General features: G+C 40.9%; 2 protein-coding genes across 5 annotated transcripts in view; one reads left to right on the top strand and one right to left on the bottom strand.

Annotated features, from left to right (window-relative positions):
- Nucleotides 1–388: 388 nt before the first annotated feature.
- Nucleotides 389–12,473, bottom strand: hat1 (histone acetyltransferase 1). 3 transcript variants are annotated; one of them, XM_088416163.1, is made up of 11 exons: nucleotides 12,283–12,473; nucleotides 9,783–9,854; nucleotides 9,632–9,707; nucleotides 9,050–9,170; nucleotides 5,815–5,991; nucleotides 5,604–5,725; nucleotides 4,913–5,017; nucleotides 3,801–3,907; nucleotides 3,237–3,388; nucleotides 2,537–2,653; nucleotides 389–887 (listed from the first exon to the last, which is right to left on the bottom strand). In XM_088416163.1, exons 1-11 carry the CDS (start codon nucleotides 12,344–12,346, stop codon nucleotides 717–719), a joined length of 1,284 nt encoding a protein of 427 aa, XP_088272289.1. In that variant the 5' UTR covers nucleotides 12,347–12,473; the 3' UTR covers nucleotides 389–716. The 3 variants fall into 3 exon arrangements, with proteins under 3 accessions (XP_088272289.1, XP_088272291.1, XP_088272290.1); XM_088416165.1 differs by lacking the exon at nucleotides 12,283–12,473 and adding an exon at nucleotides 12,068–12,198; XM_088416164.1 differs by lacking the exon at nucleotides 12,283–12,473 and adding an exon at nucleotides 10,318–10,380.
- LOC148423429 (electrogenic aspartate/glutamate antiporter SLC25A12, mitochondrial-like) overlaps nucleotides 4,264–12,581 on the top strand; it is a 28,218-nt gene continuing 19,900 nt past the window's right edge. The window contains exon 1 of one of the 2 annotated variants that reach the window (XM_088416156.1): nucleotides 4,264–4,327. Coding sequence is in view for 1 of the 2 variants with exons in the window: in XM_088416155.1 (XP_088272281.1) it covers nucleotides 12,125–12,136 (12 nt within the window). In the remaining variant the exon portion in view is untranslated. Of the gene's footprint in view, nucleotides 4,328–12,031; nucleotides 12,137–12,581 lie in introns of those variants that run through there. The other variant, XM_088416155.1, reaches the window with a different exon arrangement.

Raw genomic sequence — 12,581 nt, 5'->3', positions numbered from 1 at the left:
ATTGTTATTTGGCGTCCGTTGAGCTTGCTGATGAGCTATTCACTGAATCGGGCGTGTTGAGCACAGGACCATCAAAAACATGCAGGATTATGGCCCCCGAGGACGGCATTTGGACACCGCTGCCAAAGTAATTGCTGAGAACTTTTGCTTTACATCAATACAGACATTTCCTTGAGACGGATTTGAATACTAGAACTACATTTTGTATTTGCGGTTGTCATTGGTGCTCCGAATGGCACTTTGAACATTGTGTGCGGTCAAATAGTATACGACGCACCATCTCATGTTCATACCTGAAAATCTATCTTGAAAATCTGTATAGAAAAATTGCTAAACTAGGTCAGCCCCAAGTGAATGGATAATGAAGAGATTTGCAATACAAAGCAACTACAAATAGCATTTTTATTTGAAGTGCTGCAAAACAGTAGGACAATGGGTAATGTTAAGGACCTCCAAGCAGGACCGTTTCTGTAAAAGTGGGGCAACCCCCCCCACCAAGCAACACTAATCCTCCAGTGTACCAACACAAGCTGGGAGACAAAATGGCTGTTTCCCACTGCAACCCACAAGTCAGCTACTGTAAAAACACTCTGCAATTACAACGGTGATTGGATCGTACGTATGAACGAGTGTCTCGTTTTGGTTGCAGTTCGAGTTCATGAGGGTTTTTGTACACGCAGACCACACGGTCGCTCCTGGCAAGTGGTCTCTCCTAATCAGGCCTGCGACGCCAGCCTCTCAATGACTCTCCGGTAGTCTTCCAAAACCACCTGGTAGCTCTTCTCCAGCTCCTCGTGCTGCATCTGAGTGTCCATCTGACCCAATTGGGACGCCACCCCCTCCAGCCGCAGGCACTTAGTCATCTTGGTGAGTTCCCTTTGGTTCTTCTGCTCGACAAAAACAAACGGCGACGTCAGTCACGGTGAAAAGTGACATTGAAGTCATTCAACAGATGATCTTATACCTCTAGTGCATTAGGAATTACAAGACAAGTGGCATTATGTCAAATGTTCATGATTTAAAAAAACAATTACCCGCTTGTAAAGATGCCACTTCTTTTCTCATTACTGCAGCGGTGGAGCATTTAGATGTCATTAACTGCCATTCTTCCGTCAAAAATTTCTTGAGATGCGCGCAAGTCGTCGTCTTGACAAATTTTGCCTTTAAAAATGCACCCCGTTCTCTCTTTTGGGAACAGGGCGGGACTGTAGGTAGGCCAGTCAAGGCCCATTGACATCTACTTCTGCAGCCATGTTGATGTCTGCATTAGTTACTGTACTTCATTGAAATGACAAGGAAGGAATGGCACTCATATTTTCATTTTCAGGCATATACAACCATCGAACCCCTCAAAAGTCCTACCAGGTGCTGATATGCAAACACAATTAGCAGCAGCGTTTCTATACAATCAGACTTTTTGTCATTTCAATTGAAATTATAATCTATTCAAAATCAATTTTTCCATCCTATCAACTGTTTGATTCTCTCTCTTGAAATCTCTCTAAATAATCTCTTGAAAATGAGTTGCTGTGAGTGGAGATAATACATACTGTATAATTTATTATCTTCTATGCATCTGGATTTTCAGACAATAAAATTTTGCAATTAGCGATTACCATTTAATGTCAGCAAACACTAATTACCAATTATTCCATACCTAAATAATGTTCTATTTGTATGTACATTACGCATGCAGTAGTGTGCTTAAAGTCACTTACAGGCAATTTTTCATCAATATTCTCAAGAGTAAACTTGATAGTGAAGCTGCCTGTTAGCTACTATGAGGTCACTAACTTCCTGTTCTTCTTCTTGATGAGCAGACTAGGCACATTTCATGCTTGGCTGTCCCCTAATGGTTAAAATTTATACACTAGTAGTGATTATTTTAACACGTTTCTTGAAGTAACTTGATTTTAGCGAGTTGCTAAGTACCTTAAAAGCAGTCTCACTTTGCAGAGGAGCTCCGCCATTTTAACGTGCATATACAACAATGTCATGACACATATACATCAAGATGAAGCATGCACACAAGTTGCAGCTTGGCTATTCCAAATGATCAATATACAACCCCTGTGATTCTGAATGAAATTCCATTCGGATTTGGCCTTTTCATTCTGAATGGGGTATTTTCAAACTGCCCCCTCCATCTGAATACATGGTTCCAAGTAAATTCAGCTAGTGATGACAATGAAATTGCACAGCAAGCAAACCAGGTCTCAAGAGGCGTTGAAAGAAGCTCTCTTAGAGCTGAAGTTTAATTGTCTCACGTTTACAAAGCGGCGGCATAAAACATTCAGCTAACGGCATGCTAACACTCCTCTAGGGGAGCGGGGGGAACTTTTTAACATCTGGTGACCAGATCTCTCCTTGCAAATTTACCCGGCGGGGCCTTATTCGTCTCTTTGGAGGCAAGGTTTCTCTGCTTAGCAGAACGTTTGATATTTGGTTTGCAAATAAACTCCCAACAGAAATCGTCATAAGAAAACAGTATTTCGGAGGTTATGTTAGGTTATGTTAAGCTGGGATAGAAACTCACCCTGTATGGCCCAAACAGCCTCTTCTTCACTGCCAAGCGGTACGCTCTTGATTTTTCCTCATCACTCATGTCTGTCACTCTCAGACGCAGGATCTCGTAGACTCTTCTGGCATGTTTCTGTAGGGGTATTGATTGAAATGGTTATCTTAAGAGCTTACTTTATGGATTAAACAGCTAAAGAGTGATTATGAGCATAATACTTCTTGATCTACATGAATTATTTCTTATTGAACACATACAATTTGAAAATGAAATAATACCAAAGCCGACAAAGCAGGAATTGGACAATATGATTGGCTGTTGCAGCCGAGGAGGACTCATGTATGATACGCAATGAGAGGAGGTTCTGCTGCACACTACAGTTGCTAGTTAAATCAGACGACGCTGGAGGGGAAATAACTTACCGGTATTGACGGATTTGGATGATTTTATGTGACAGTGACATAAAAAACATAAACATAACACAAAAAAAACGATCTATTGCCAATCTGGATCGGCCCATGCCTATGTCCCACGAAGAATGGGAAAATGCATAAACGCATAAAATGCATAAACGTAAGAAGACTGCAACACATCTTTTACACACACAAAAAAACTCATCTGCAAGTTGATCCTGCAATATTTAGTTGCTTCAGACTGTTGACATTTTCCGACATCCTTCACAACAAGGAAACGAACAAGAATTAAATGGACAAAGCACCTTGTTGATCTTCAGTTTGACTTGTGCTTCTTCGACCATTTCAGCTGATAGGCCCTGGTGCAGTTTGTCCTCGGCAAAGGACGGCAAGCTCTGACAGAGCTTGACCAGCACGTAGTCCCTCAGCTTTACGTAGCTCTCAGAAGGATCTTCAGCTAAAAACATGGTAGGTTAGTCGAGGAAGAATGATAGCAATTCCTCTGCTAAGTTTCTTAGCTTGGGAGTAGCAAAATGAAGCCTTTTCATGTCCCACATACTGTGGCGTTACACCACATTTAAAATGAGAACCTCAGATGCCTTTTTTAGTATTCCGCCACTGTCACCACACAGCGATGTCAACAACTTAAATCGAGTATGTGTCAATAAAGCCAGAGCCACAACAGGCCAGTTTTTGAGCCAGCTGACTAAATTAACTTTCCCCACATGATCCAGTAACAGCATTGACAAATCAATTCAAGCGTTTGTGACTGAAAAATACATTGTTTATAACATTTGACTTCAAATACAAACCCATAATCTATGGGATCTGGCAGTATAAACTAGCTAATGTATATTGAAATCACTCACCTGTGATGTCTTGTACTTTGGGAATGCTAGAATAAAACCTGTGCACCGCTTCCAACAGCTGCGCTCCGTGACCTTCTCCTTGGAACGGAGGCAGTATCAGCATTTGGCTGTGTGATGATATAAAACAAAAAAAAAAAAAACAAAACTTGATTTGTAAAATACTTGACTAACAAAGACGACTCAAAACATCTAGTTTTATATTAATAGGCAAATATCGAATAAGAACGCATTCGCTCCCACTAACAGCTGTAGATGGAAATACATTTTTAGAGGGGGGGAGTGAGTACTAATATCAAGTATTGGTATCAAGCCAATACCTGCCCTTATTTCAAGATATCGGCTCTCTTTTGTAACAGTCTAATGTTCGGGTGTTATGTTTTTTTCTCTCCATTTTAAACAGCAGGGGGCAGTCAAGCATGAAATATGCTCAGTCTGCTGGTGAAGAAGAACAGGACGTTATTTACTTGAAAGTAGCTAACAGGCAGCTCCACTCTCAAGACTCATAGGATACTTTTGACGCATTGCCTGTAAGTGACTTTAAGGACACTATAACGTGCAATGTACATACAACATGACGTATGTGCGAATTAACTGGTTGTTACTGTTGAACTTAAATGGTAATCGCTAGTGTGCTAATACTAATCACAATTGCTAACCAGATACCATAAGCACATTTTGTTGGTGGTTAAAATTTTATACATATAGAAGACACAGAGTCGTTATATCGTCACTTCAACTCATATTCAACCTTAGATTATTTAAATATTACTCGACTATTCAGTCGAATAATGTTTGGCGGAAAATCTAACCCATCAAACATATTTGTGCTTTCACTGGTTTTACTTTTTTCATTTTGGGGCTTTAGTAGTAAAACAGGAAGAGAAACTGTATTTGCTTTGATCCCTCAGCACAATTAATTCAGTCACATCAAATGCTTATTTATAAAGTTGTTTTCAGACACCAATCGCCGCGTTTTATTATGAAACCGATGATTGGTGATCCAAGCTAGTCATTTGCCTCATTCTTTGGGAATAGGATCAAGAAATGTGCAATTTTCTTTTTGCTTTTAGTATACAAAAGAATGGGACAGCCCATGCTGCCCCAGCAATTACCTTACGCGTGGCCGGGTTTTGTCTGGATATGCGTAGTAATTATAAACTGTCATGTAGCCAATGGTTGCGTAGAGGGTCTCCCCATCTTTATTGTACTTTTCAAATCTGCGGATAAAACACAAAGGCACACAGGTCAATTACAAGTACGCTTTCTTGCAGCGTGTCCATTTTGGGCTTCCCTCACTTCTACAACGGCACCAAGTTAGAGCAGCCAGGCCGGATCGGTACACCTGCTGCAACCTGAATACATTATGCACTTAATTGGAGTACTGCAACTTAGTGGAAGAGAAAGGCCTGAAAGAGGGACTGAGCTCCTCTCCAAAATCACTTCAGTCCATTTTGCCCATTGTTGCCATTAATAGGTGCCAAGGTAAAGGAAACACTGGCAGAGGCTCTTTTTACGGTTAAGACACTCTTCAGTGTTTCAAAAGACAACAGCATTCATTTCTGCCCGTGGCCTTTAAAAAAAAAAAAAATTCAAAAGGGCTTTTTGCGTAAAAAGAAGCTCTTGCCCGATCAACAATTCTCAAACGGGAGGAATAGAATCAAACTCGCCGGGTAATTGGCCACAAGCGCCGCAAAAGGGGCCTTTGTTTTCCGATGACACAATACAGGCTTTAGGATCGTTTAGGGTGGGAGGGGGGCGCGCACGGGGGGGGGGAAGAGGACGTCAATTAAAGAGATCACGCACACGAGAAAGAAGTTCCAACGATCGTCATCTGGGTCAATGAAACTGGCGGTCTCTATGAACCACATGAGGAAGGTCTGCAGGCGCTCGTGGTACTCTCTGAATCCCGGGCAGCTCAAGTCAGCCTGGAGCAGGTACGAGAGGACAGGAAATATAACAATCTAGGAAATAAGCCCTTTTCAACGACCGACTGAGAAAAGATGAGCGTTCCTACCTTATGGATCTGATAAGTGAGCTCTCCGGCTTCCTCGTTGTGCACTGTGTACGCGTGCAACAACGTGCCAAAGGGCCTGAAATTCGCCTCCTTCTCCAGTAGTGCGATGAAGTCGTCAGTGTTGCAGGTGAAGCCGGCGGGAACAATTTCCCGGATCTTCACGTCAATATTGTCGGGCTGTAATGTCAATTCATATAATTCGATTTCTCCGCACCTCTCTCAGATACTCAGTGGACTGCAGTAAAAATAATCAATAATGCATTAATAATGCAGTAATAATATAGTTCTTTGCAATAATATAGTTCTTTGCAGAAGATAAAGAATATATGCTTGTGAATATCATATTTTCTATCTACATGTGTCGCCGCACTATTTGTGTTCAGTTAGCCAATCCCTTGGGTTCACCAATTGATCTGTTTTGTAAAAAAAATACATGCATATAATTATTAACACCATAATGACATTCCTAAAAGTAATTTGATCACATTTGTTATTGTGGAAGTGTGTATCAGACTGATAGGCTTTCGCATGAATCAGGACCCAAAGGATAGCGCTCCGATTTACAAAGCTTGCCCCTCGCTTGTAGTTGACAACATCGCCACATGGACGCTAATTTGTCTTTGTATGCTAGCAATAAAGTAGCCGAGGCTTTGTACCTGTTTTAAAATCAGCTGTTCTCAAATATGGGTACCTGTTTCCCTGAGACTACGTGAAGGCATTTCAGGGAGTCCATGAGATTTTAACAGGGTTCAAGAAAGTTTAAGAAAATCTAATTTAAAGTTTTTTATTGCCGTGGAGTGAAAAGTACTTTGTATGCCTTTATTTGGTTAAATTTCATACATATGTGTATCATCAGTGGTGAAGGTTAGTCGTCCCCCCCCCCACAAAAATGTTGAAAACCATTGTTTTGGTTTAGGTCTGTTTTGACAGTAACTTTCAGTTGTATAAACAGCTAAAAAAGAAAATACCAAAATATATCCGCCAAACCGCTGCTTGCTGCGACCTCCTGCTACCAGACAGTGCTAATTTTTGAAGTTTTAACCACAGCCGAAAATTAATAAATCAGCTGATTACTTGCATCCTTAGAAACCTTTAACTCAGAGCATGCGTATCTCAATGTTGACTGTCTTCCAGATAAACCACAAGAAACATTTTTTTCTTTTCAGAAGCATGGCAAGGCTGCAAAATAATGTATCAAATAGGTTGTCCAAATCAAACAAATGTGTGTGTGTGTGCGCGCGGATGAAAAGAAAACCATTAGGCAATTAAAACTGTCAGCTGAGCAGAGGCCCCGCAGCCCCCTCTTGGTGAAAAGACCACTTAAATCTGTACATTTACTCTTCAAGTTAAACCATGAATACGAGATGAAGTTGCCACAATAACGCATTTCTGCCACTCACTGGGAAATTAAACCCGATGAATTGATCTCAACTTAATAAACCTTTGGCCACGCATAATAGAGGCCTCTCCTCTAATCCTGCCAAGTGAACCCAATCAAATGAATTGGGCCCTGCGTTTTCAAAGGGCCCGGGATACAAAAGGGGCGCTACCCCAGGACTTTCTACTAGGGAGCAACGCGTGGTTAGTTCAGCTGTAATGTTTGCATTGTATCCATTTCCACGAGGATTGACATGAGAACACTTTGCTAAGCAGCCCTTTCACACCATTTACATGCGTGATGGGCATTATGTCGCCGCAGAGACCCTCGCCGCTCCGCATTGAAAACAGGGCAACGAAGAAGGTCGGGGCAAAATGCACTACAAAAGGCTAATACAAAATAGCGCTGATTCTCCCCCTTTCAGACATCAGCTAATATCAAACTGGAGGTAATGCACCTGCAGCTGAATGCCTCTCCAGCGTTGCGATTGTTTGGCAGCGCTTGGAAGAAACCGGGAGCGTGCTTAAAAGGCCTCGGACAAACAAGCCTTTTTGTTCCACCCACTCGTCCGCATACTGGACGCTAAATTGCGCAGCCTTTCAGAAAGGATGCCTTGGTTCGTCCTGAATGTGACTTGACAATGTACCTTCGGAACATTGTTCTTGTATTTGATTCCAAAACAATAAGCACAAAGCAGGTAAAAATAATCTAATTTGTAGTGTCGGTATTATTATTACGTGGAAAACATGAAGCTTTTGACCATGTATGATTACTATTTTTCGAGCCAAAACAAACAGATGCATCCATAGATAGATGACGGAAATGCTGCAAATTGCAATAGGTTTAAATCTCTCTCTTTTTTTTTTTTTGCATGGTGAAAAATGATTATAAATATTGAACACCAAATTACACATTTCCACAACTAATTCAATGCCAAAAACACACACACACACACAGCCGTTTTGGTGAGTGCAATTTTATTATTTTTTTCATTTTTAATGTTATTTTTTTTCCATTTTATTTCATTCACATTCAATTAATGGATATCACATATCACGTGCAGTTGTAGGTGCTAATTGCTGATGCGGGTTTATTGACATTTAAATACTCTGGAAAATAGCCTGTGTTGTGCACGGTTAAGGTGATGCAATGCCCAGTAATGCATACGTGTGCTTCTGCATATGATTTCTCCAGCTGTGGTGTGATAAATGATGGCATTATGAGGTGTATTTATTAGGAGTAGGACATCAAAGAAGACCTAAATGTGAAATGCATGGAAAGCCACTGATTGATACACCTAGTAATTGAATCATTTAAAAAAGATATTATTTTATACTAAGTGCCCATATTTCATTAAAAGTGCCTAGCTTTTTTTTTTTAAATAAACAAGGTACTGGTATTACCCAAGGACTCGTTTTAGCTCCAGTCGAAATTGTCATTAACGCCCCCTCCTCCAAAAAACAGAAGTAATTTTTCGTAAGAGACAGTTGCAGCCGCTTAAGTTCCGAGTCGTTTTTGTCACCAGCTGCACCGAGGCCCAACTGGCCACACGCACTCAGGCCTGGAGACAAACCCTCTTCAGACACAGCCTAAATGACTCCCCTCGCTCTCCACCCTGACACCAGCTGCACTCAAACCTTTAACGCCCAGAACGCCATCAGGGTCAACTCTAAGCGCACATTGGTATTCGGACAGCAATCATGCTTCATCTTGACCATCATCTGTGGCTTCAAACTTGACCCCCCCCCCAAATAATGGCTGACTAGCACCAGTGTACACAACAACAATATTTGTTGGAATCTAAATATTCAGAATGAGGCCTATGAGTTAACACAAATATATAAAATACAAACTTACCTCCACGCTGTCAAATGTATCAGTGACTTTGGAGGAATACTTGACTTTATAAAGTGTAGCCAGACTTCCAGCTGTGTAAAAGAGTTGTATCTGAAGACCTTTGTATCCAAATGCCACCTCACTGTGGAGAATGGAATTAACATACAACTTACTAAAAATTCTCAACCGAGCAAATAAAATACAATTAGTTTTTAGGAACAGACTGCATATGAGAAGCATTCTAGTCTAAGTGATCAGAACTTGACAATTTTTTAAGTCTTTACATTGCTATGTACTTTATTTTATGTTTTTTCACCTAAGACCCCTTGCAATATGTTGTAGGTTTAAGAGATACACAATTGCAAGCAACTAATAAATCCCCCAATCAGTTAATCAAGGGAGCACTTTACGGCAAGTGAAAGAAATGATAGTTTATTTCCACTTGTACTTGCCATGTTACAAATGCATCTTCAACAGGTAAATTCTTATAAGCCTAACACTGCTTTCGTCAAACACATAATTCTAAATGATCTACAGCATCACCTTTAACATGTTCGTGGAGAACATTCATCAACTGTGTTTAATGAGTGAAAAACTGCTTACTCATCTCCAAAGATCTGGTGGCTGTACTCCGGGTGGAACGTTGTTCCATCATCGTCAACATCCTCTGGAAAGCGAACTGAGAGGAGAAAAGTGTGTTTGTGGTTTAATAGATTTACATTTTGAATTAAAAACACATTAAAAAAAGACATACTCAGCTTTAAGCATACAGCTTCGTTGGTGTCACACTTAAATTCAGCCAGTTTCTTTTCCATGTTGTTTTCTCCTGGGGGGAATGCACGACATTAGCTGCCACGAACGGAGAACACATTGATAGTCTGCATTACGGCAGGATATTGAATGCAGCATGGCAAGGGGACGACATGTAAACAATTCGTTGAGTTATTTGAGGCGCATTCGCATCTTTTATTCCAGTGGAGGTTGCTTGTTTGCATGACAACAGCGAACAGCCTGCAACATTCCATAATGAAGTTAATCGCATATAAAGCTACATCGTCCCTGTAAACCCACAGTGCTGCTCCACATACAGCACAGCATGTTATGACAACAGGATAGCACGTTGCTAACCTAGCAGTCAAGGCCCCCGTTGCGAAATCTGAACTCCTAAAGTGCCGTCCCGCTAGGGGCGTTGGACGTTAGGCAGAACACGCGCCTATGTAAGCCGCGGTGGGGATAAATGGAAGCTAAGCAACACAAGAAGTCATACATCCAAGCTGTCAAATACGTACCCGCCATTTTCGCACAATGTTGTGGGAAGTGTGTCGTCCTAAAAGACCGCGCAATCATGAGGACTTCCGGGATTACGTATTTCCGGCAAAAGCGGATGCAGTTTCGCTACTTATTTTTCCAGCGTAATATCTTGTTTCGACATTTTGAAATCAAATACTATATCTATGCATATTTTTTAGATTTATGATGCAGCCCTTTCATTTGGTAAAAAAAAAATAAAACAAATCTATGATTATTGTGAGTGTGACTTCAGAAATAGTTAAGGCTGGTGGTTGGCATCTGTCTTGGCTGGTTGAGTGGTCGAATTCATGTATAATTTACATTTCCAGCTTGTCCGCTTTCCTGTGTATACTAAGGCTTCCTTCCTCATCCATACAAGAGATCACTCTCTCTAAACGAAATTGTCTTGAATTGTGCAGCATTCACAATGCACAAAAATGGAAAAAACAATGGAAAAAACTACATAACTGAAGTTGTGCGTGAATAAAAATGTAAACTAGAGTAAATTTAGGCACCTTATCTAAAAAAAATAAAAATCTAATAATGTGTGTCACTTTTAAAATATGTTAATGATGTATACGTCATATACAAGTTCAAGTAAATTAAAAAGATTTCTGGCTTGGCCTACCATGCAATAATTATGCTTTGTAACAGTTATCCAGCCTTAAAGGACATTTTTTTGTTACAATAATAAAAAGGACAATGTTCTATATGAACTCACTACTCTAAAACATGGCATTCTGATAGAAAATCTGCTTGTGGAATATGTATTGCGTGACAACATGGACTGTTTTTTTTTTTTGTTTTGACTTCCTTGCTGTCAACTAAAAATGTCATCACAGTTGCTCAGAGCTCAAGTGACAACCAATCACGACTCAGCTTCCTAAACACATGACCTAACTTAGAAAACAAGTGAGCTATGATTGGTTGTTGTATGAGCCTATGGCAACTGTGATGTCATTTCCATGGAGAAAAACTGACTTTTGGGGGCACATCAAACATATGGTAAAAAACAAAACAAAAAAACTTTTGGGTTGATGTCCCCTTTAAGTAAGTCAAAATTTTCATTACAATACTGTATGTCTATGAGGCAAGTATAGCACTTGTGTTTATCCATCTTAGGGCTGTTTTTTGTTTTTTTTTTAGTTTGATCATGTGACAAATGTGATTGGTTGTTACATGAGCTCTTAGCCACTATATTATTTTAAACAATTGTCAAAATGAACATCCCAGATACAGATCAAAATCCATATTCCATAAATGTAACATTAATCAAAATGGCATGTTAAAACTAGTGGAGGCACATAGAAAGATTACGGTGAAAAAAAATCTGAACACCTTTAATGTTACAGTGTTTTTCTGTCATCTTATAGCCCACGAACTCTGCTCAAGTGAGATGAGATGTTTCATTTAGACAAAAGTAATGCTTTGCTGCCAACAACATTGCGATGGTTTCTTGTCCAACATTTGTGTGCCATCCTTGAATGCACTGTTTTTTTTTTTAAATAAGTTCCCCATCCTTTCTCTCAAATCGAAACCGCTGCGGGCTAATCATCGGCAATGACGCCATCACCCGTAAACTTGCATGCGCTTTCGTTTTCCGAGCCCGCTTTTATTCATTTATTTATTTTTTAAAGAGACCGTTCAGGCACAGCGAATCCCCATTTGAACCCGACAAACAGGAACTGTGAGAACTTCCACGTTTCACCGCCCTTAACCGAGCCCTCCATGATGTAGTGTGTACTGTACCGTACTGTATCCATTCGGCGCCTGCGCTACTTCCTTACGGCTGACGTCACACCCAGCATGGCGGTCAAGGTGACTCCGTCACTACTTCTTATCAGTTATTAACTTTAAAAGACGCGATAGCGATCGAGCGTGTTGCACTGTCATCCGCCGGGACCGCGGAGCGTTCGGGGCGCGTCAGAAATGTGGCGGACCCCCCTTTATTGCGGCTCGCTTACTGCAGCCTGCGAGGGACGCATCGCCGCCGGCGGCCTCTTGCAGACGTCTTGACGCGATTGGCATGTTTACCACAGGATTTTTCAGTTGTTTTTTTTTTCTTCCCACCGCTCGATCTGACTCGCTCCCGCCTGGAGGGTCGCGCTGGCGTTCCGGGGATGTTTTGGATCTTTTCCGCCGTGCTGACTTCGCTAAAATCCGAGCTAATCACAAGAGCAAAAAGTTCATTGATGAACCGGTTGAACCACTTCAGGGTGTGTTGGAGATGCAACGCGATAGTGTCTGAAATTGGACGTGTGTC

This window comes from Hippichthys cyanospilos, chromosome 5 (genome assembly GCF_059441005.1).
Source record: "Hippichthys cyanospilos isolate Australia breed blue-spotted pipefish chromosome 5, RoL_Hcya_1.0, whole genome shotgun sequence".
NCBI lineage: Eukaryota > Metazoa > Chordata > Actinopteri > Syngnathiformes > Syngnathidae > Hippichthys > Hippichthys cyanospilos.
Note: the sequence above shows the minus strand (reverse complement) of the source record. Positions and strands in the feature narration are given on the sequence as shown.